The following is a 26,646-nucleotide window of genomic DNA, read 5'->3' on the forward strand; positions in this document are numbered from 1 at the left end:
AGTGAAATTTTGAACCCTCGAACACGAGCGTTTTTTGCACAGGGGTAAATTCATTTAACTTAATTTTACCTTTTAATATTTAATATTTTCTGTATTGTTTAAAATATTTAACCATTTGAATATATTTAGTAGTTTTTGCATTATATTTTTCTGTTTTAATAATAATTTCAATAAAATTATTTGTCGAATACTGTGTAAATTAATTTTTATTCAATTTTAAAAAAATATTGTACTTATTTTGCGTAATTTCATTGTCTTAATTCTTGTTTAAACGTAACAAGCAGTTTTAGGGATTTCCTCGTTCAAGGCGTTATTAATAACATGTTCCTATTGGTATGGCATAGTTGCGCCCCGCGATCAATTCGGAGGCCTAGGCATGCCGTAGTTGCGCCCCGAGGAAATCAGTTTGCAGAATGGACATGGCATAGTTGCGCCCCGAAGAAATCAGGTAGCAGAATGGACATGGCATAGTTGCTCCCCGATGGGCATAGTACACACGAAAGTGATTGTCATAAAATAAATAAATTACTTAAAAATATTGTAGTAGTAGCTGCATTTTTTAAGAACATCTGTCTATTTTACCGCTTCTGAATTCCTCGATCACGTGATTTAAAAAACGGAGCCTATCGATAATCACTGCATAAACAGTAGAAAAACAGTCAATAAAGTTCTGCCAACTTCATGGTGTTCATTTTAATTGTAGACTATCCATAATCACTGCATAAACAGTAGAAAAACACTCAATAAAGTACTGTCAATTTCATGGTGTTCATTTTAACGGTAGGCTATCGAATATAACTGCATAAACAGCAGAAAAACAGTTAAAGTACTGCCAACGTCATGGTGTTCATTTTAACGGTATCGATAATGAATATTAAATCGAATAAGAACTCAATAAGGTTGGTTAATTATGAGGCTAAAGTTTTCGTAATGTTTTCTTTCTCTACCTATTTCATCGAGCCGCAATTGTGCCATGCCCCTTTTTTCTACCTAATGGGAACCAAGGTCCGTGGACGGTCGGTCGCTATCGCTCCCGATAGCGACAGACCGTCCACTGACCTTGAATGGGAACGGGGCGCAAGTATGCCCGCATTTTACCTGACCGTGGGGCGCAACCATGCCCTGCCCTATCTTATATGGAGTTGTGACCTGATTATACAGGGACATCATTTTATTTTTACTAATATTTTTAATATTAACCTGGCTATACCTTTGGATTAACGGTTGAAAACAGAAAACACCGCTTGCTACCCCTTCCACGAACGGAGTTCGATGATACTGACGTAAAATACAAACAAATCACTTTACTACGTATAGGAGGGGAGAAAAATAGTTCGTCCATTTACGTAAACTAGGAAATGTCGCAAGTTTGAGTTTGATAATTTTCATTAGGTTTTTGTTTAATCAAAATACAGTACAGCATTAACAAAAAGTGTTTTTACTCACGAACTGAGTTATCCATGCGGACGTATTCATTATGCAGGGTATGTATATTATACTGTCTGCAGCAAATAAGCGTACAATGTAGATAATGAAGTTAAATTGAAAAATAATCATAATATGGATATTTAAACACATTTTTTGAAAATGGTGGCCGTTCATTTCGATACAGGCTTAAGTTTTTTGGTGCATATTATCGCACTATAGACTATTGCATCTAATTCCAATTACCAGTTTCGTCCTTCGTACTAGTAACTCATGCTGAACTAATTCTGTACCTAGTCTATAAAAGAGTACCTTACGTACTGTAAATTCAATCTTCACTTCTGTCCGATCCGAAAAGATAAAATTACTCAGACATGCTATTTACTGTCCGTTCAAGTAGTTATGTCGCAGGATCGTAGAAAGGGGGAAATCACGTCACAGCTAATTACTTAACGAGACCCTTTTATTTAAGTTATTTTAAACAGTTGTATAATATTACAACAGAAATTAATGTTTTCGGAAAAGAGCCAAGACAGCCCAGCCACTAGCTTTACAGAGGGGCGAATAAAAGTAGGTGGGGGAAATCGGGATGCACGTAGGCAAACGGACGACAGTACCTGTGCGAAAACATTATTCAATATTGGAAGTTCTTTCGTCACTGCAAAATACGAACATATATTTGAAACGTACTATACTCACTAAGTCAGTACTAAATGCGATCTTGGTTCTGTGTGGAGGACAGTTGGAACTTCATTAGTAGAAGGGATGGCAGTGAAGTACATACAAAAACTCAGGTACAATAAAAAGTGAAGTAAAAATAAAATGATGTCCCTGTAGTTACAAACAACGATGTTTTTCTTGTTCTGGTTACTAAGAGTTTGTGATATTATGCCATATCTATTAGTACCGTCAATTATAATTAGACTTCGTTGAATTGCCACACGCAGCATGCAATCAGGTTGCCGTTGTACGGTAGTATAGAAGAGGTGAGCGACCTCCCTGTCTCGTAGTATAAGCAGTTCATGTTAAGAGATGTGACCGGTCCAAATAGATAGAGCAACTATAGCTAATGTATATCTATGTAAGCACTTGTTTTTGCATTATTGTGGTTGGAATAGTCAAAGCTTAACATTTGTTCAGTGCAGACAGGAATTGAATCAAACATACTACAATGATAGTGTTGCTATTCCAAACAATTGCTCCTGGAAGACCCTTACCCCCGCAGCCAGTCTTGACCCTTTGGGAAACGTGGTTGGATGCTGTTAATTATTACGCAAAATATTACGGCAAAATAATAGAGGTAATTGATGCATTGGATATCACAGACAGTTCCGCTGTTGCAGCTGTAAAATCATTGCCTTCTGAACAGCTCAAAATATACGTAACTCTTCATTGCAATGCACATATTGAAGGATGATGTATCTCACATTACATTTTAAGAGTTAATATATCTCCTATAAAATAATTGTGTCTTTACATGTTTAGACATTTCTTACTTCAATGATCATTCATTATATTTCTTGAATGCAGGATACAGGTTTTATTGTAACCGCAGTATACTGCTCAGTGTTTATATCAGAGGCATACTCCATCCTTTGCACGCCCCCTTCTCATACAGTCTATACCGCGTGCGCAGTAAACCTTGCGATTCTCGTGGCAATTCCACTAAATCTAATAATAATAATAATAATAATAATAATAATAATAATAATAATAATAATAATTTATTAAGGGAATTGTATCCTCTTAAAGATAGTTTCTCATCTTTCTGGAAAATTTAATGAAATTCATGGAGAATGTTGGAAAGGTATTATAAAATAAGTTGTTTAATTGACTAGTGTACTATAGCGTCTAGTCGTACTGCAGCTGCAGCTTTGTGAGAATGGAGTTGGAAATGGAATTCTCTATCAGTCGCTTTTTAACGACAGGTGGAGACAATAGGCGACGCCTACATGGTGGTGTCTGGCTTGCCGGTCCGCAACGGAAACCTGCACGCCCGTGAAGTGGCTCGTATGTCACTGGCGCTCCTGCAGGCTGTGCGAGGCTTCACCATCCGACATCGACCAGCTGATCAGCTGAAGCTGCGCATCGGGATGCACACAGGTCAGTTAGTTCGCCATCCGCTGCAGTTCATTGCTATTGTTACGTTCCCACAGCATTGAATTTGCCTGTGATGACCTGCAGTCAAAATCTATTAAGAATTAATGTGTGATAGAAAATGGGACTCTGCATACCCTCTACTTTATTACGATGCCGCAATAAATCCATTTCGAAATTTTCACGGAAATACTGCTGACATGTTTGGTATCCCAGATACCGGAAAAGTGTTTTTAATTATGTCGTCTGTCTGTCTGGTTGTCTGTCTGTCTGGCTGTCTGTCTGTCTATCTATGTGTTTCTGCCGCTTCTGTGGCTCAAGTGCAGTCACATTAGTCTTCCATCCAGGTAACCCGAGTTCAATCCTCGGTCAGGTTGTGATGAAATTTGCGGTGGAGAAAGGTGATGATGTAGATGGTTTTTGTTGGGGTACTGTAAAACTGTAGATCAAAAATTAATTTAAAAGGGCTACCAGCCTAAATGTACATTACTACAGTGCTTTTCACGAATAGAGAAGCCACCGGCGTGGCTCTGTAGGTTAAGACGCTTGCCTGCCGGTCTGAAGTTGCGTTCGGGCGCGGGTTCGATCCCCGCTTGGGCTGATTACCTGGTTGGATTTTTTCCGAGGTTTTCCCCAACCCTAATGTGAATGCAAGGTAATCTATGGCGAATCTTGGCCTCATTTCGCCAAATATCATCTCGATATCACCAATCTCAACGACGCTAAATAACCTCGTAGTTGATACAGTGTCGTTAAAAAACCAACTAAAACAAAACTAATAGAGATGGGATGTTACCAATAGCGTCAGAGGCTTTTTGACCAAATTCCTGGAAAACCCCCCCTTACTGCTTCTGATGCATGTATAGTAGGGTGGTGTGAATCTATACATGGAATTGTTTTTTTTTTTTTTTTCTAAATGTAATAGTTGCAAAAATTTGTCTTTTCACTTAACTTAAGAATGTGAAAAATATTGAGATTCTATATTTAATTTTTGAGGTGCCCCAAAGGCTTTGAAGTTTCTTAAAATCATAATTGTTTGCCTTTTTATATATTTGTTCTATTATTTTGTTTTTTATTATATAGCTAGTGAATTGCTGTAAGATCACATATTTAAACTTTATTTGGAAGACTCTAAATTAGGGTTGCAGTATACAGTATTTTTCTGCATTCTTCATGATAACCACGAATCAATTGTACTATTCTTGTATGACTGACTGTCGGAATAGATGCCTTTACTCTGATTTCCTTACTTTTAATAGCAACTCTTTCTGAAATCTCTTCAACAGTAGGTTCTTTTGATTTGAAGTCAGGTTTTAATTATTCATTTTGAACATAGATAATATTTCATTACGACGTGGTAGGCAATTGTGATGGGTTCAGCCCCTCCGGCATTCTGAATAAACGCCACAAGGTTAGATTTCTTGTATTAATTAGAACCATTGTTCTGATTTAAATACCCTGCAACATAAGAAGAATGAATTTTAATTAATTATATCATACCTAAGAATTTTGTGATTATGCCTAATTTTCTTATAAATTGAGGTTTCTGTGACACTTCGAGATGAAATAACATAGGACCAAAAAATATGCAGAGTCTTTTAATATGTATTATTTAAGTATTTTCCTGGTATACTGTTCATATTAAACCACTGGAGAATGCTCTCTCACTAAAAAAAATCTGAATCTCCAAATTTTGTGAAAATTTTAAAATATAGTGCTCTTGGGGCACCTCTAAATTTTAAGCTAAAGAAAAAATATTTTGCACTGTTCTTTATATCAAACCACAACTTTTCCTGGCATTACATTTTGATTACATAAACTTCATATTTTCACTCCACCCCAAAGTATAGCGAAGGTTGAAAAAAAAAAGATACTGATGTTTCTGTTTTAGTTCCCATTGTGTACAGATGCTATAGTTGTACTATAGGCCTAACCAGTTTGCTATTTGAAGCAGTTTAATATGTAGCGGTGTCTTGTAATCAATGACAATCATAATTGTAATTTTTATCTTATTCTTCATTCATTAAATTAGTGTTCTGCCCGAGGTCTGATATTTCACTGCAAACCCAGTTTTCTCCAATCTTTTCCATTTTTTCCCTTCCTCTTTGTCTCATATGATCCATATATCTCAATGTCGTCTATCATCTGATATCTTCTTCTGCCCCGACCTCTTCTCCCGTTCACCATTCCTTCCAGTGCATCCTTCAGAAGGCAGTTTCTTTCCAGTCAGTGACCCAACTAATTCCTTTTCCTCTTCCTGATAAGTTTCAGTATCATTCTTTCTTCACCCACTCTTTCCAACACAGTTTCAATTCCTATTCTGTCTGTCCACTTCACACGTTTCGTTCTTCGCCATTTTCATATTTCAAATGCTTCTATTCGCTTCTCTTCACTTCGTCGTAATGTCCATGTTTCAGCCCCATACAATGCCACTCTCCATACAAAACACTTCACCAGTCTCTTCCTTAATTCTTTTTCCAGAGGTTCGCAGAAGATGCTCCTTCTTCTATTAAACACTTCCTTTGCCATTGCTATCATCTTTTTAACTTCCTGGTTGCAGCACATGTTATTGCTTATAGTACACCCCAAGTATTTGAAGCTGTCCACTTGCTCTACTGCCATATTTAGAATTCGCAAGTTCTCCTTCTTTATTTTTCTTCCTATGACCATGATCTTCGCCTCATTTGCATTTATCATCATCCCATGCTGCTCACCTCTGTCATTTAGCTCCAGTACATATCCCTTAGTTCTTAGTACATACCTGCACAAACAGCACTCCACGAGCGTGCGCGCTCCTTCGGAGCGGGAGAGTTGTGTTTACCGCTCGCCGAAACGGAGAGGAAGATACGTCAGAATGACACAGACTTGCCTTAGGTAGAGGAGAGGGAAACGACCACTCAGTTATCTAGTGGAGTGCAGTGTGTAGGCCTATTCTCAGTAACTGTTTCACGTTGCTTACCTACTGCTACAGAACAGTATGGAGGAATCTAAAAGACGGGACGTAACATTTAACATTTAACGACTTACAGCTCGAACTTATTGATCTTCAATGTGACCTAAGAGCTAAAGATCGTTTGAATAATACTACTAGCCTGGTTGAGTTTTACAAGACTAAACATTAGCAATAATATCCAAAACTACACAGGCTGGCTGTGAAAATTATTGCTATGTTTGGCTCAACATTTATATTTGTGAGCAACTGTTTTCTATAATCAACTTTAATAAAGGCAAACATCGAACATCTGTAACTGATGTTTCGTTACGATCAGTAGGCTACTGTTCCTTTCAGCTGTCAACAGCATAAAACCTCGTTTTGATGTACTGATAAATAAAAATATAACAAAATGATATTTTACATTTAAGTAGCTATAGAACTTCTATTATCTCTATAAAATAAATATTTATTTATTAATTAATAATAGTCCAAGATAGTTTTGCAAACACTGAACGGGAATTCTTTCATAAACACTCTTAGGCCTACTAGTACTGTATTTTTCCTTTTGTGTATATTTTGTACAAGATCACCCCTTCTTCCAGTCCATCCTTATACAGAGCGCAGATAATATCTGCATTCCGCTCATGAGCTGTGAGCCGGCTCGGAGAGCACAAACCTTGTGCAGGCCTGCTAACAACGCCATATCATCAGCAAATATTATGCACTTTGTTCTACTTCCTTCTACTATCACTTCTCCCATGCTCTGAAAACAGTTCTTTACTAAATCCTCCACGTAGATGTTGAATAGTGTGGGTGATAAAAGCATCCTTGACGTACTCTTCTCCCAATTTCACTTCCTTCTGACATTATGTTTAATTATGTCTTATTTAATTGGTGGACGAGGAAACCATATTCGTTTCAAAAGTAAAGAGCTTATATGTCGTCTTCACGAGTATTTTCGGAAAGAATATGACGTTGCAAAGTGCGGTAAACTTATATCCATCAGTTAAGTATATGGAAGAACTACTAAAGCAACTGGAATTAGTGAAAGTTCTTTGAGTAGAATTCTTAAGGGGAAAAGCAGGCGAATTGAAAAGTCCAACGAAGAAACGGCTAAGGGATTATAAGAGAACTGATACATCGACAGCGATGCATTGAAGAGGCCTGTGTGATGATTAAAGACCGTTTTATTACTCCCACAAAATTGTATGATCTTATAGAAAAGTTTTATGCTCGACCATGCCGGAATGTAATAATTATACACCTGGTAGCAGCCCTTTAATGGACCTCATTAAAGTACACCTATTCATTAAAGTTCAGGTGTTCCACCAATCAGAAAACACCATTGTAACAATATGAAAGTGCAAGTATCGATTATTCTCGGATATGCAATCGAAAGACAACTAGCGAAACGTCACGGAGGCTGGAAATCCAATACTGTCGCAGAAGGTTATGTTCTGTTACTATAATAATTAGCGTTAATTGTAAATAATATTCAAATAAATTCAATTTGTCATATCGTTTCTCGGAAAAAATCAATACTTTCGCGTCTGTGACATCTCACAATTTACGAGATATTGCACAAGGTCAGTTCCGCTCCCCAGTCAGATAAGAATAACATGAATAGTTATGAATAATTTCAAGTTAGAAATATGGTCGAGCATAACTTTCCTATAATGGTAAGTTTCCTATAATAGTAATTAAGACGCTCGTATGAAAATTATGAAACTCGCTTGCGCTCGTTTCATAAACATACTCGCGTCTTAATTACTATCATTATAGGCTCGTTGCATAATGTACTATTGTTGCACAGTTACTTTATAAGTTCCTAAAATGAGGCAATGCGCATAATCAGACATACAACGAAACGAAACTAATTTTCTTACTTCAAATAGTCCTTCTCTTGCGAACCAGGTCGTCCTCTGATATGTGCGCATTGTTCTATAATGTTATAGTCATTTTCATTTCACAAACATACAGTTTATGTTCGCAGTGTACAGCAGATTGTACACATTTATTTACCAATATAACCAAAAGACAAACTCGCACGTCAGAACTCTGATCGGTAATGTATACGTGGAAGAACTGTAGCCTGATATATCTGTTTATATCTTGTACGTGAGCCTGACCTAGTAGAGGGTATTGAAGACTGTTAGCAGATACAAGGAGTTGGCTACTGCGAAGAAGAACGCGTTGAGTTGATGCTTGTTTACGGTGATTGCCGTAGCGACAAAAGAAAAACGGGTAGTGTATGCAGCTGAATGAAGAAAACCGATTATTGCATTTCAAGTCCTCTGATTTAAGAGTTGCCAATATCATAAATGTCATATTAAAATAATAATGATGATGATAATACCAATAATAATAATAATAATAATAATAATAATATTATTATTATTATTATTATTATTATTATTATTATTATTATTATTAATAGAATTTTTGTACAATACAGTAGTTATCCTTCGCACAAAGAAATTTTCCTCATCCACAAATCTCTATACTCAGTATCTTCTTCAGAAAGATATATTCTAGTCATACTCTCCTGACGCCATTGTACTCTGATTTTCCTCCTCATCTCCTTTTTTCTGCAGTCTCTTCAGCATCATTTTCGGTATACTTCAATTTTTCCTCCTCTTCTCTTGTCCAAACTATTGTAATCTTCCTTCTTCAATTACTTCAATAACGTTCTTCCGTACCTCCATAATTCATCGTATTCTTGATTTCTAATTTTTTCTGTTCTTGATTTTCTTGCTGCGCTCCGCCAGAAGTCAATTTCAGTAGCCAATAATTTGTTTTCATGAATTCTGTTTAATGTCTAATATTCTGCCCTGTATATCATAACACTTTGTACCAATGACTTATAAATGAGGATTCTTGTTTTACTTAAAATGTCCCCACTCCAAAGATCCGAGTTGAACATGACAATTATATTCCTTCTACACTTATTCTTTTTTCGACTTCATCTGCACTCTTCCCATCAGCTTGTAAAATTTACCCCAAATATTTAAATTTATTGACCATTTCATCTAGCCTTTCATCTTCCATCTACAAAGTTAGATATTCGGTTTTCGTATAATTTATTTTCAGCCTCAATTTTTAATAATAATAATAATAATAATAATAATAATAATAATAATAATAATACTAATAATAATAATAGTAATAATAATAATAATAATAATAATAATAGTAGTAATAATAATATTTCAGCCTCAAGTCTTAATAATAATAATAATAATAATAATAATAATAATAATAATAATAATAATAATAATTGTACGTATACTTTCAATTAAAACACAATGGCTGATCATTTTCATGTACTTCATTTCGAAAATAAAGTATTTTCTTTTTGATAGCAAGTATTTAATACTCGATACTTTTCATTCGATACTTTAGTGGTATCGATACTGCAAACGTAGTATCGTATGAAACGATACTTTAATTATTTTATTAAAATTCCGACTTGTAATGCTGTAGTCATAAATTGTCTATACTTATTTACCTTATTTCCGTTCATTCAAATCAGTCTTCTGACTTCTAAGAGGTTAACGACTGTTGAATTGTGTTTAGGTGTTCAGTTCGCGAGACAGAATTGTTAGGGCTTTCGATGAAATGATTCATATAATAATTGTGCATATACTTACTAATTACATTCATTTATTATTAGCGATACCGCCATCAAATCTTCTTTTGATTAAAGTTTTGCTTTTACATTTATGGTAATAAGTATCGATACTTATTTTCGATACGAATACCAAAATGGACGGAGTTACGCAATAAGAGACCAACTGACAAAAACATGTTTTCGTGGAGCCACAAATACTAGCGATCATGAAAGACAATGCAATTGTAAAAACTTTAAATGATAAAGAGAAGGCTGCTTGGGAAAGTTTTGTTTGGGTTTGTAAAAATTTCTTGGGCAAAAATAAATGTTCTGATTACAAAGAAGGCGTGGAAAAACTTTTGAGCTGTTACAAATCAATGGAATGTCGCATGTCATTGAAGCTGCATTTTCTGCATTGTCACTTTAATTCTTTTCCCACAAAATCTAGGTGAAATCAGTGATGAACAAGGTAAAATGTTTCACCAAGATATCAGGACAATGAAGCAAAGATATCAGAGATTTTGGAATGACTCCATAATGGCAGACTTTTGCTGGATGCTGTACCGAAAAGATCCAAGCCAAGAACACTGTAGAAAGGCAAAATTATGTCATTTTTAACATGTGAATTTGTGACATACTGTGATTAACTCTAATTATGTCAGTATTTATTATTAGGCTGATAAAAATCTTCTTTTATTTCTTACAAAAAATTTCCAGTTCAAGCAGTTTACTAAATTTTTCAACATTTGTTATACACTGCACTAAAAAAAACTATACTTGACACAGAAAAATTAAGAACATTTTCAAAATAAGTGTGCTGAAGTGATGTAGAAAAGTATGTTTTCATCTCCGATAATTAAAAAAAGTTTGATTTTGTAGATTAGCGTTATCAAGCCAACAACAGATTTGACCAAATATCTCAATTTTTTCAAATTTTCGCTTAGTCTATTGTTGCATATCTCTGTTCAAATAAAAGTATCGAAACACTGTTTCAATATACACTAGCATCCTGAAATATAATACTACGTTCAATACTTTTACCCGAAACAAATTTAATTTTAATTCTCCCAACAAAGGAGTTTTGTTAGTGTCTTGTTTGACGTTAGACTTAATGCTGCTAAAAGGTAGTATTTGTAATATTACGTCTCTTAAGCGCAGAAACAACGCACATAAATGTATATCTGCAGTTGACAGTTCTGCTAACGCGTGGCACGGATTATTGAAAGGACGTCCGTGTCACGTGTCTGGAAAACGTGATGACTTTCAATATTGTAAAGCCCACGTTAATATCTCTCCATTCTGTCTATTGTATATTGCGTTTTTCTTTGTTACATTGCTCTGATATGAACATAATAATAATAAGAATAATAATAATAATAATAATAATAATAATAATAATAATAATAATAATAATAATAATAATAATAATAATACTCTGAAAGTATACGCTCGATTTTTTTTGACATAAATCCTTTTTCTCTTATAAAGGGTTCTTGAAGGAATATTAATAAAATTTATAGTTTTGTTAATGTTTCTATTTGAATTAAAGATGTCAATTTAGAAATATTATAACCAGAACTAGGAAGTTGGTACCAAAACTATTAACTTGTGAATTCGATTCCCGGTTGGGGCAAGTTACCTAGGTTTTTTCCGGGGTTTTCTCTCAACCCAATATGAGCAAATGATGGGTAACTTTCGATGTGCGACCGCGGACTCATTTCACCGGCATTATCACTTTCATCTCATTCAGACGCTAAATAACCTTAGATATTGATAAACCGTCGTAAAATAACCTACCAAAATAAATTTAAAAAACGAATAATATAAAACACAATAATAAATTTGTAATTATATATATATCATAACTCCCAATCTAAAGTAATTTACCCATACATATAAAAATAACATACAAAGTAGGCCTATACAATTATGATTCTTGCCTCATTATAACAAATAACATTTTCATTTCATCAAAAGAAACACTCCTTTTATGTTCAGGAAAAAAAAATATATTTGTACTCCGAAAATATTCGTTCCACGTCACAAGATGTTACTGAAGCAAATTTGAAATATGGTACAGTATTTCTTACTATCATCAGGTGAACAACTACTTTGTGAATCTAATAATATATCTCTATGTGGCACATAATATTAAACCCATAATTTTTTTCAAGAAAATTGTTCATTTCTATTGTAATGCCAGCTAGGAAGTTCGTATTGTAATCCCGATGTTGAACTTGGACTGTAACTCAACCTAATGCATAACAGCACGAGACGTCAACATTTAACGAAAAATAATCCGGGAAAAATTAGCGTGTTGCATACTCCTGTTTGCATAATTATTTAACAACAGATGAGTTTACTTTTTGAAATCCTGCATAATATTAACATTACGTAAATAATATAATAACAGAATAGCTCACTTCGTTCAGAATCTAAAATATTAATATATAGATTAACAATATTCTTCAAACTATTCACGACTGTATACAGCTCCACAGAATAATACTATGCGTTGTTTATGTGAATTGCGTATCGCCTTAGCAAGTGGGAGCAGGGCGGAGCGCGGGTGACATCTATACTGGCTCGCTGTACTCAACTTAAATCTACTGTTTTGGTACGAACTTCCTACTTATGATTATAACAACTAGCGGTGTCAGTTAAAAATCAACGAGAAATTCACAAACTAATACATAACGTGACATTCACCGATAGAACTACTTTATGAAATATTTCTCCCACTATAGCACAAGAAGCTTAAAAGGCCTAAATCACCGGCATCAGAACTTGATCTCTGGGCCGCAATGCAGCGTAAGTAACCAGACACGTCATTCCTGTGCTACAAGGCAGCTTTGTAGAAGGGTTTGAGTACCTTCTGGAAAACAACATTGACTTTAAATGCGCTATATTATTAACCTAGATATCAGAGTACTCAGTTATTTTCTTTGCTAACTGTAATACTATGTAACTCTTGCTGATTGTACCTTGTGAACATAAAGCACTTTTTTGTCTGAACTAAATATCATTCAGCATTCAAGAGCACGGACGTATACAAACAAAACCTACTCTCGGATGGCAATATTTTCAGCAATCGTGATAATCCCACATGTTGTTGTCATAATGCGTAATTTATGCCACTGAATTAGCCGCAATGTCGACGTTTGCGCCGGACTTGGCAATCCGTTCAGTTTGCTGCTAGTTGATTGTGCGGCTGGCCACAAGCACACCAGAGCCGTAACGAGGCTGCCGTGGTACGGATTCGATTCATTGCATTGGTCGGCTGCAATCACCCACACGGGGTCTCTACCAACATTATCACTGAATCAGGAAACAAGATACGCAGTTAACTATAAGCATTTATGTTAGCAATCGAGCTGCGTTCATGTTTAAATATTGGTTTAGTTTCTCAGACTACGTCGTTGCCTTGTGGGTTATATGTTGTCGAACCTAGAAATTGAAGAGGAATGGAATGCCCAAGCGAAAGATCATCACACAGTTGAAATTAAGTCATCATCTTGAAGCAATTTTACTAAAGAGACTACAAAGAGAGACAATTTTACACTTTTTATAATAGGCCTATTACGATAAAAATTGTGGAAATTGCAGCAAATGTGCGAAATTTTTATGAAAACATTAGGCAAAAAGAAACTCAACTAAATTTTTACAAAAAAGAATTGCGATTACCTCACTGATATACTGTCCATTAACCAGGAGAAAACTCAGTGCAAGAATTTTTCTAGCATTATGTCAACTACTGGAGCGAACGATAAGAAGAACGAGGTCCAGAGAATAATGACACTTGAAAACATACACTCTACTATAAGCTCAACTTTCTGTTTAGAGAGATTTAAAGACTAGTATAATATATCATATCAGTTATATGTGTTATTTATATGGTAAACTCTCTTTTTATACAGAAGAAAACTTCCCATCTTTGAAATTAAACTTCAGTGCGAACCTTGTCAATCAGTAAGAGGAGGGGTTCGTGATTTGCTGGTTACTACAGTATACATGTTTGACAGGATGTTCCTACAATACGTAATCCTCCGTCAGTCTTGGCCTGCTTGTAATCTAGTTAAACTCAGTTTTCTAAAAATGTCATTAGAATTAATTTTCGTACAATATTACGGATATTGTGATTGGTGGGCTGCTGTTGGTGTGTTTAGTAATTACTTTTTGTTTAATAGGTGGTAAAGGACATTACATACTCTGACATGAAAAAGTCGTGTGTCGTGTTTATATAACAACTAAATAAATTAAAGATTGTCATTTTCTGTTAATCACGTTTTGGAGAGAACACTTAAAGCAACGGATGTGTCAAAATTGCGGTATAAAGTTACATGAAACAAATGAATCGGGAGAAAAGTTTGAAAGCCCTTCCAAAAAGGTATTCGCGACTCTCCTGTTACAACATTGAACACATTTAAAACGGACAGCACATGCTTTACATAAAAAAGGTAAGAGAAACGACTAGAAGCATTTGAAATGTGGATATGGAGAAGAATGGAGAGTGTGACATGGACAGACAGAATAAGAAATGAAGTTGTGTTGGAAAGAATGGGTGAAGAAAGAATGATGCTGAAACTGATCAGAAAGAGAAAAAGGAATTTGTTGGATCACTGCCTGAAAAGAAACTGCCTACTGAAGGATGCATGGAAGGAATGGTGAACGGAAGAAGAGTTCGGGGCAGAAGAAGATATCAGATGATAGACGACATTAAGATATATGGATTAGGCCTATGTGCGGGGACTAAGAAGAAGGCAGAAAATAGGAAAGATTGGAGAATTCTGGGTTTGCAGTGAAAAACCTGCTCATGGGCAGAAAATGTATGTATAATAATAATGATAATAATAATAGTAATAATAATAATAATAATAATAATAATTCTTTATTTATACTGGCAGAGTTAAGGCCATAGGGCCTTCTCTTACACTCTACCAGGTCACAAAGTATACGAGCAGTTAAAATTTAACAAAAAGTTAAAGAACAGAATACTAACATATTACAAATAATAATAATAATAATAATAATAATAATAATAATAATAGCATAATAAAATCGACACTAAACAACATGAAAATAATACCATAAATAGAAAAAAAAAAAGTAAAATACATTGGAATATAGTGAAAGCAGCTCATTTAGTACAAATGGTTAACATGGAAAACTTGAGGAAGAATATATCAAAATGGAATGTAATAAAATAATAATAAAAAAGAAAAGAAATACGAATATTAAATAAAATTTGCGATAAAAGGATATGATAATAAATTCATCGGCTGATAAAGAGAACAAAGGAAGGAAAACGAAATATATAGCCTATATTTTTACAAAACTATGGCAGAGAAAAGAGCTTATAACTGAAAGGAATCTAATTCAAAAAGTTCAATTTTAATTTATTTTTGAAACTAGATAATGTCCGACAGTCTCTGACATGTTGTGGTAGAGAGTTCCAGAGATGAGCTGCAGAGACGGTGAAAGATGAAGAGTAGAAGGATGTTCTCTGTTTAGGAATGGAGAGTGTGATATGGTGTTGTGAGCGAGTATCTATTTCGTGTATGTATGTATGTATGTATGTATGTATGTATGTATGTATGCATGCATGTATGTATGTATGTATAGTTTAGACAATATTTTGCCGAAACCTGCAAAATACGATACACTACAAATTAAAATGTCACGTTTCTCATTGCGGAAAGTACTAAAGGCTATTGGATTCCAGTACAGCAGAGGATAATAAGAAATATTCAATGGAACGTGGCAACATTATTCCCCGCCGCAAAGAATTTTTTTAAAACAATGACACAGATGAGGGAATGAGGAAGATATAATATTTTTTGACGGGAGTTCCGAGTCCCCTGCGGCATCCAAACAAATCTGCATCATCATCTCAACTCATCGCGGGTATAGCGTAGACCAGCCTTCTATGGCGCACCCTAGGCAACAACTTTATCGGTAAATTGGCCCACACAACTGGCTTCATATGGGTGAATGACGAAGAGTCAAGTACCCACTATTAGACAAAAAAAAAAACAAGATTTTGATATTCCTTCCTGTACAAAACGTCACTATTTCTCCAATACCGAAGACGTCGAGTGAAATATAGCATTTCGCATCTCTAAGAAGTAACTACATCTACATAAGTAACAGCAACCCTAAAAATGAAGGGTGGAGTTCGTAATCACTGAAGCAATCGAAAACGATAAAGTCAGATCGTTCCTGCAGTTAACTCAGGGAACTCTTTCTGGCACCAGGAGTGAGGATTATCCTATCCCACGTCAACTCCTTCGGCTGAAGCCGAGTATCGATTCTTAGCTTCACTGTAGACGTGACAAGATTTCTTATAGAAAAGTCGCTTGAGTGGTGTCATCAAAAGGACGGGGTAACAATTTGTCACTCTATTCAGCGTACTAAAATGTATCATCAGAGCATAAAAACTTAACTACCTCAGTTACACATCCCCGCAAAACTTGACAAGAATATAATCTGGTGGTAGAAGTAGTCTGTAGGCTGTACGAAAGACAATGCGCAAGTATAGTCCATTAAAAGTTATAATTTTGGTAGCTTCTAATATCAGGCAGCAGAACGTCCAGCGAAGACCTTGAGGAGTGTCTGTTAACGGCTTAACTAAACTTAATTCATGTGTACGAAGGTTGTTTATTAAATAACGTTCCCTGTTTTTAAGGCTTTTATGTACACCTTCCGCACAATTTATATTTACAATCTTGTACTTCAAACTGGTTACTTTTCTACATAGTCTCCTAGAAGATTTATATAGGGACATCATTTTACTTTTACTAACATTTTTAAGACTAACCTGGCTATACCTTTGGATTAATGGTTCAGAGCCGGAAACACCGTTTGCTACCCCCTTCCACGATTGAAGTTCGACGATTCTGGCGTAAAATAGAAACAAATCACTTTACTAAGTATAGGAGGGAAGAAAAGTAGTTCATCCATTTACGTAAACTAGGAAATATCGTAATTTTGAGTTTGATAATTTTCATTAGGTTTTTATTTAATCAAAATACAGTTCTGTATTAACAATAAATGTTTTTACTCTCGAACTGAGTTATCCATGCGAACGTATTTATTATGCAGTGTAACCTATATTATACTGTCTACAGCACATTAGCGTGCAATATAGAGAATGAAGTTAAATTAAAAAATAATAATAATAATAATAATATGGATATTTAAACACATTTTTGAAAATGGTGGCCGGTCATTTAGATGCAGGCTTCAGTTCTTTTGTGCATATTATCGCACTGTAGACTATTGCATCTAATTCCAATTACCAGTTTCGTCCTTCGTACTAGTAACTCGTGTTGAAATAATTCTATACCTATTATATAAAAGAGTACCTTACGTACTGTAAATTCAATCTTCACTTCTGTTCGACCCGCACAGATAACATTACTCAGACATGCTGTCTACTGTCCGTCCAAGTGGTTATGTCGCAGGATCGTAGAAAGGGGGTAAATCACTGACAGTTAATTACTTTTATTTAAGTTATTTTAAACAGTTGCGGGTGAGGGAAATCGGGATGCGACGTAGGCAAACGGACGACAGTACCTGTGAGAAAATATGACTCAATATTGAAAGATATTTCGTCACTAGAAAACGCGAACATATTTCAGGAACGTACTATACTCACTAACTCAATACTCTTTGTGTTTACTACGACCTAAAGGCGACTTTGACTGTATACGCTTGGTTCTGTGAGGAGAACAGTTGTAAGTTTACTAGTAGAGGAGGTGGGAGTGAAGTACATTAAAAAACTCAGGTGCAATAAAAATTGAAGTAAAAATAAAATGATGTCCCTGTACATTTATCCCATTCTCGTATGAGATCGAAGATTTCTCCTCTATCCATCCAATGTCGAACAAAAACCTGTATAGTTTAATCATCCGAAAAACGTTTTCCCATAATGTGTTTCTTCAGTGGGCCGAACAAATAAAAATCGGATGAAAATAACTCCGGGCTCTAAGGAGGATGTTTCATAATATTATAGTTAAAAGACTACAAAAGTTTCTGTGTTCGCTATGAAGTATGAGGTCTGACATTAACGTGAAGATGCTTAACACCTCTTGATAGAAGCTCATGCTCCTTCCTGCAAATTTCCGCCTTTAATCGTCGCAAGTGGAACAGTATTTGTCAGCTGTAATGTTTGTATCAGTCTCTATACACTCAAGATGATGTAGTATTGGATCACGAGTACTTACTTATTTACTTACTTACTTACTTACTTACAAATGGTTTTTAAGGAACCCGGAGGTTCATTGCCGCCCTCACATAAGCCCGCCAACGGTCCCTATCCTGAGCAAGATTAATCCAGTCTCTATCATCATATTCCACCTTCCTCAAATCAATTTTAATATTATCCTCCCATCTACGCCTTGGCTTCCCCAAAGGTCTTTTCTCCTCAGCTCTTCCAACTAACACTCTATATGCATTTCTATATTCACCCATACGTGCTACATGCCCTGCCCAAAGTTCCAAATTATGTCAGGTGAAGAATACAATGCGTGGAGTTCTGCGTTGTGTAACTTTCTACATTCTCCTGTAACTTCATCCCTCTTAGCCCCAAATAGTTTGCTAAACACCTTATTCTCAAACACCTTTGGAATTGAAAGTTTTGTGTTTGCACTTGCTTATTGGTATTATTCACTACTATGGCGTGCGGATGTCGAAGGCAATTTACCAACATCCTGAGAAGATTTAGAAGTGTAAATGTTTTTGAACATGCACCCTATAATCCGATTCATCTCTGGCAGATATTTATGATTTAAGAATAAAATGACTGCAAAATTTGAATCTTACATCAACCGCTTTTCTTCTCACATAAATAAATCATTTGTTTTATTATAATTGTGTGTACTAGGCCTATATGTTAATGATTTTTAACTAATTTCAAAAGTTCTTGACTTTGCTCACACACATAATGTGATTTTTTAACTAATTTCAAAAGTCCTTGTGTATATGTGTGTGCAAAGTCACGAACTTTTAAAATTAGTTAAACAATCATTATATGAATAATTTCAAGGGAAAAATTGTTCCGGGGCCGGGTATCGATCCCGGGACCTCTGGTTGAACGTACCAGCGCTCTGCCAACTGAGCTACCCGGGAACTCCACCCGACACCGTCTCAACTTTTCCCTTTATATCCACACAACTCGCGTGGGCTGACGAAACGCCCGAGACCCACATCGAGTGCCGGCCCCGGAACAATTTTTCCCTTGAAATTATTCAAATCTGCTTCACAAGGAGCTTTACCTGAAAGACTAGAATTGCATAATATATACGTCACTGTGTACGTTAACAGAAAACCACAATTCCAAGAAACACAGAGATTGTGTGCGCTCGATGTGGGTCTCTGGCGTTTCGTCAGCCCACGCGAGTTGTGTGGATATAAAGGGAAAAGTTGAGACGGTGTCGGGTGGAGTTCCCGGGTAGCTCAGTTGGCAGAGCTCTGGTACGTTCAACCAGAGGTCCCGGGATCGATACCCGGCCCCGAACAATTTTTCCCTTGAAATTATTCAAATCTGCTTCACAGGGAGCTTTACCTGAAAGACTATAATTGCATAATCATTATATATCATATATCACCAAATTATTCCTCAATCATTGGCCTGTATTTTCTTCTTCCGTTGAAAATTGAAATATCTATCACCATCTGTCAGATTTATGCTTTTTAACCCATTTCGTACTCTAATATTTATTTTGGAAACAAGTAGCTTTCATTCTTTGGATTGTGATAACCAGGTTCTTTTACTGTCCTACATTTCCTTCAAAACAAGTTGGATGTTTAATTCCTTTCTGATATCTAAGTTGCGCGCGTGGTCCAAGAAATTATATCTAGCTAGCGTTCGGAGTAATTTCATTTCGTCGGCCTGGTTGGCGCAGTTGGTATAGCGCTGACCTTCTATGTCCGAGGTTGCGGGTTCGATCCCGGGTCAGGTCTATGGTATTTAAGTGTGCTTAAATGCGACAGGTTCACGTCAGTAGATTTACTGGTATGTAAAAGAACACCTGCGGGACAAAATTCCGGCACACCGGCGACGCTGATATAACCTCGGCAGTTGCGAGCGTCGTTAAATAATACATAACATGTTTTTTAATTTGATTTCTGCTGCCTCTACTATCCGTCTTTTTCCTCTTCAGGGTACAATTCCAGAACCGTACTTCAGAATTATTACAGCCATAACATTATAATATAATATTACTTTACGTAATGTAATTGTAAATTACTTTAATAACATTTTTATTTTGCCGCAATTATTTCATTTAGGTGTAAATTAGCAGTATTATCATATCCTAGTTTGCGCCATATAAATTTAATTTCTATTACTTGTTTTGTATTCTACACTTGTTTTTAAATTATTTCTCACTGCAAAATAAATGCACCCAGCTTCATTCATTAATAAATGTAATATGTACTTAATTCAGTTAGGATAGGAGTTTTATATGACATTCTTATTGAATTTGGTACTCCCAAGAAAATCGTTCGATTAATTAAAATGTGTCTCAGTGAAACGTACAGCAGAGTCCGTATAGGTCAATTTCTGTCAGATGCGTTTTCAATTCACTGTGGGCTAAAGCAAGGAGATGCACTATCACCTTAACTTTTTAACTTTGCTCTAGAATATGCCATTACGAAAGTCCAGGATAACAGAGAGGGTTTGGAATTGAACGGGTTATGGTAGCTACTTGTCTATGCGGATGACGTGAATATATTAGGAGAAAATCTACAAAAAATTAGGGAAAACACGGCAATTTTACTTGAAGGAAGTAAAGAGATAGGTTTGGAAGTAAATCCCGAAAAGACAAAGTGTATGATTATGACACGTGACGAGAATATTGTACGAAATGGAAATATAAAAATTGGAAATTTATCTTTTGAAGAGGTGGAGAAGTTCAAATATCTTGGAGCAACAGTAACAAATATAAATGACACTCGGGAGGAAATTAAACACAGAATAAATGTGGGAAATGCCTAATATTATTCGGTTGAGAAGCTTTTATCATCCAGTCTATTGTCAAAAAATCTGAAAGTTAGAATTTATAAAACAGTTATATTACCGGTTGTTGTGTACGGTTGTGAAACTTGGACTCTCATTTTGAGAGAGGAACATAGGTTAAGGATGTTTGAGAATAATGTGCTTAGGAAAATATTTGGGGCTAAGAGGAATGAAGTTACAGGAGAATGGAGAAAGTTACACAACACAGAACTGTACGCATTGTATTCCTCACCTGACATAATTAGGAACATTAAATCCAGACGTTTAAGATGGGCATGTAGCACGTATGGGCGAATCCAAAAATGCGTATAGAGTGTTAGTTGGGAGGCCGGAGGGAAAAACACCTCTGGGAAGGCCTAGACATAGATGGGAAGATAATATTAAAATGGATTTGAGGGAGGTGGGATATGATGATAGAGACTGGATTAATCTTGCACAGGATAGGGACCAATGGCGGGCTTATGTGAGGGCGGCAATGAACCTCCGGGTTTCTTAAAAGCCAGTAAGTAAGTAATATGTGTTTAATAGTTTTTAGTTGGTAAAAGAAATAATATAATTTAATAATAAAGTGAGAGACCCTCGGTCAAACTGTAGGGATTCTAAACGAAATGTAGAATGTTTAGAGAGTTCATGGTTTCTGACAAGGACTATTTCTGAACGTACCGTAATACAATCTCCCATGTAATAATTCCGCCGGGCCTCTATTATAATTATCGATATCATTATTATTACCGCCATAATTACCACCTTCATCATCACCTAATAATCAAGTCTCCCTGAGGAAGTGTTACGTCAAGCCAGCTAGCGCTATAACACGTTCCTCTCTATACACGACAAAAGCTTCACATCACATCAGCTACATGAGTTGGTACAGATTAAGAGTCATAGTTTAATTTCTACGTAATTTACATTAAACATTCCGTAAAATAGTTGTGCAATACAATAGTTATTGCAGTAGTCTTTGTAAGCTGTTTGACTATTATTTTTAAATTGCCAGATCATTTACTCCAAAAATATTTTAACTATTGAAAATAAGAGAATAGTAATTTGGTGGTCGAAAGGTATAAAAGATGTTCTTAAAACTATCTTTAACTCAAAAGTTGATTTTTTAGAGTTGACATTGACGCTAAGCTCTCAATAATATAGTCTTGAATACCCCCGTTGTTTAAATTGAACGTCAAATAAAATATTACTTCGAAAGTTTATATTTTATAGTTTCGGATGAATTTCTGTAGTCTCATTGTAATCCAACTGCAACTGTTTTAGTATGCATGCCATGTTTAGTTTCTTCTCATATGAACGGAGCATCAAATTGAGAATATGAAATGCAATTATGATCTTATTGCTTGTCATTAACTTCTGTAGTTTAAAATGTAAGTACAATTAAATAAAATTCTTAGTTTATCTTCTCTTAATAGCTCTGTATTTTAAGGCTATGGATGGGTGAAAATAATGAAACCCCCATTTAAAAAATGGAAATTTTATTTTTTTAACTCTAAAAAATAAAATAATGTTTCAGTTTTCTAAAACTGTGCTTGTTTTGCATTTGACATTTAAAAAGCCCCTAAGGATGAATTTAAAAGAACCACCGCGTGCGTGGAGCTGTAGCCCTTTAAACTGACATTCAGCAGTCATTCTGACAGACTTTGTTCTTCATTCTAATTAATTTTACTTTTCCATTAGTTCATACTTCAAGCTGTTATGTAGGAGAAAAATGTGTATGGTAGACCTGTATATCAAGGAATGATATCGATAGTATATATCATATACTTACATGCTGTACTTAGATACTCGTTTTCTCGATTTTGAATTTTGAACATTTTGTAACATTCAAAATGCTCTAATGAATGCAGTTTCTCTCCAGTCCATAAAAGCATGTAAAGTAAACTGACACATGTGTTTTTTTCTGCTGTTGAAAGTATTCAAATCGCCATGTGTTGAGGATGTGATAAGTTTTAAAAAATTGAAAAATTAACAACTAAAAGTTTAATTTTTTTCTCAAAAAGTAATTGGAAAAATATGAAAAGCATGTGTCATATTTTACATAAATCTATCAGGAATAAATTGAATATAAATTTAACGAAAAATTTTGTAAACTTTGAAAATTGGGACAATTATAATTCTGTATTAAAAACAACAGCAAAATTAATTATAAGTAAACTAATTGGAATATAAAAACGAAAATTTGTGTATTGCATGTCAGCATTGTAACAAATACGTGGTAAATGTTTCAGATTAATTGGTGTAGAAATGTAGAAGTTAGAAATTTCACATATCCATGCCTTAAATGAGACATTAAATAAATAAAATCATCTGTATTTCATTATCTTATCGCCTCTGATTGGTAGTAAATTCAGCCAGATTCACCTAGCAGGAGAAGAACGCTATAGCAATGCGATCGATGTCAAAATGCGAGCAAGTTGACGTGACCCACATCGAACTGGAGAGCGTCAGTAAAATTTAGAGAGGACATTCAGCAATATCATGAACTATCGTGACAATTCAGATCACTGTGTAAAATGAAAATACAGAAATGGATAACTAGGAAACAAAGATATATATATATATATATATATATATATATATATATATATATATATATATATATATAATATGTTGAGCTGTAAGTGTATCGTTACCATTCATACATTCAATCATAGTGTTCTGCCCTACTCTTCGTTTCCTCATATGATCCACATGTCTTAATTTTGTCTATCATCCTGATATCTTCTTCTGCCCCGAACTCTTCTCCCGTTCATCATTCGTTCTAGTGCATCCTTCAATAGGCAGTTTCTCCTCAGCCAGTGACCCAACTAATTCTTTTTCTCTTTCTGATCAGTTTCAGCATCATTCTTTCTTCACCCATTCTTTACAACACAATTTCGTTTCTCATTTGTCTGTCCACTTCACACGCTTCATTCTTCTCCATATCCACATTTCAAATGCGCCTATTCGTTTCTCATCATTTCGTCGTAATGTCCATGTTTCTGCCCCATACAATGCCACACTCCACACAAAGAACTTCACTAGTCTCTTCCTCAGTTCTTTTTCCAAAGGTCCGCAGAAGATGCTCCTTTTTCTATTAAAAGCTTTCTTTTCCATTGCTATCCTCCTTTTGACTTCCTGGCTGCAGTCCATGTTACTGCTTATAGTACACCCCAAGTACTTGAAGCTGTCCACTTGCTCTACTGCCTCATTTAAAATGCGCAAGTTTACCTTCTTTACTTTTCTTCCTATAACCATGAGGCCTTCTCTTCCACACTACCAGAAGTGAAATACACATTGAAACAATAGGAATAGCAAAAGTAGTAAAATTAATGGTAATATTTAAATATAAAATCATTATCACGCACATTAAGGAGCTTACATATAATGAAATATTGACTAAACATAATACATAATTAAAATTTATATCCTAATTCTACTTTTATTATGTAATGTGAAATGTATATCACCAATAAAAATGTTATAAACACATTCACTACGCAACTGGTTAGGTAATGATACTTCTATTACGCAACTAGTTACGTAATGATACTGCTGTTACCTAACTGGTTGCGTAATGTGAATCACATATTAAATTAAATTAAATTGATTTATTTATTGTAAACATTAACAACAATATGTTGACATTGTTATATTAATTCCTGCAGTTGACTATGCTACGGAAGACTTAATAGTCGAAATGTTGGTACATTCCCCCATTATTCTAGTAGCATTTTTAATATCTGAACTTTCGTTTGTTTATTTCTCCTAGTACTGATGTTCATCTGTTGTAAACAAAAACCTATCATCTTCAAAACTAATAAAACAAACATAAACGAATCACCTCTCGCAGGAAGAAACTAATAATAATACAATTACCTCTTCACAAAAGACATGTTCAAAGCTAATAAAACTAATACAATTACTTTTATTAAAGAAATATTTTTTGTCGAATGGATAGTTGTACGATATACTTATCGTAACTTCATATTACAATACTCGATTGGTTATCAAATTCGCCCTGCGGCCTCGTTTGACGACTTTCCAATCTCGTATTGTAATATGAGACGTCGATATTGATATCGTAAATAACTAATAAATAATTAGCTTACCCGGCACACCTAAAAATTCAAGCGACGTTTTCTCTCAGCAATCTTCTTTTTGTTTCATTGTCTCGCCATAAGTTTGTTTATTTTCTATTATCCCTTTATAATAGGCTATTTCTCAACAAGATCGAATAAAAATAAAATTATTCCGTATGCTCTGATATTTGGTTCTCGCTCTCCCTTTCGTTCCTTTCCGTAACTACTTATTTCAAAGAATTATAAATAGAAAATAGACCTACATTTATATGTACACGAAATATATACAAATTGCAAATATTTATAGAATATTTTATAATATTGCTTGCAAAATCAACTAGTCACTGCCTCCTGAATACTGTGATGAATTTCTCCGGAGCAGAATAATGGAAAAATATACACGCGTCAACTAACCAGGTTTTCTGACCAAGCGAAGTGTTTGGTGCATCGGTTGATATTCTTACTTACTCATGAGTATCTAACCAATCATTCTAACCGAGATTGGTGCATTCGGTCATAAGCATGTTAACAATTTACTTGCAGCACAGGTAGGTAAGGTTAGGGCACTGTCTTCTTTAATGAATGAGGGTATAAATAGCGACCTTTGCGTGTGCAGGTCCCTGTGTGGCGGGCGTGGTCGGCCACAAGATGCCCCGCTACTGTCTCTTCGGCGACACTGTGAACACAGCCTCGCGCATGGAATCCAATGGCCTACGTAAGTACATACATTTATTCATGTTACTTTTAAGCTCTGCATGTAGTAATAAATCTGTTTTTTTTTGTAAGGTTGATTAGGAAAATTAGCTGCTTGAAGTAGATTGAGATGAGATGAGATGAGATGAGATGAGATGAGATGAGATGAGATGAGATGAGATGAGATGAGATGAGATGAGATGAGATGAGATGAGATGAGATGAGATGAGATGAGATGAGTAGGCTTGTAGTACAGTTCTTTTGACGTAGAACTACGTCTTTCTCCATCACTAAATATAGCTGGGAGGAACTAGGAAATTGACCATCGCATAGAAATTCAACTCCCTATCGCCGCTACTGCTCCCCTTGTTCTCCTCTTCTTCCCCTTATTCTCCTTGTATTTCCTATGGAACTCGCGTCCGAGTGATGTAAGGGTTTGTTGGACAATAACTTCATTTAGGTCAAAATTGCATAAATTAACAGATTAACTACTGATTAATATTTGTTACTTATAATGAAACTAACATCTGTCCATTCTTATTATTATCATTAATTTCTCTAAATAGAATACAAAACCTCTAATGGAAAAATTTCATTACATTAATATTCTCATTATATAAATATATTTTAGATTTATATTTTTTCTCCCTATAACATAGGCTAGTTCTAGTAAACTTATATTAAATTAATTATCATCATTTTACTGGCTACCTCAACTTAATTATAATTGATTGAATTAAATTAGCTCAAAAATTATGTTATTACTTTATCTTATAGGTTTATCTAATTTAAATAAACA

At 35.0% G+C, this 26,646-nt stretch overlaps 1 protein-coding gene across 3 annotated transcripts in view; it reads left to right on the forward strand.

Annotated features, from left to right (window-relative positions):
- The window catches only part of LOC138697839 (atrial natriuretic peptide receptor 1-like), a 2,249,689-nt gene that overhangs the window by 2,178,943 nt on the left and 44,100 nt on the right, over positions 1-26,646 (forward strand). For all 3 annotated transcript variants that reach the window (XM_069823402.1, XM_069823400.1, XM_069823401.1), the window contains 2 exons: positions 3,354-3,528; positions 25,771-25,869. In XM_069823402.1, the coding sequence (XP_069679503.1) occupies positions 3,354-3,528; positions 25,771-25,869 (274 nt within the window). The remainder of the gene's footprint in view (positions 1-3,353; positions 3,529-25,770; positions 25,870-26,646) is intronic.

Source organism: Periplaneta americana, chromosome 4 (genome assembly GCF_040183065.1).
Source record: "Periplaneta americana isolate PAMFEO1 chromosome 4, P.americana_PAMFEO1_priV1, whole genome shotgun sequence".
Taxonomy (NCBI): Eukaryota; Metazoa; Arthropoda; class Insecta; order Blattodea; family Blattidae; genus Periplaneta; species Periplaneta americana.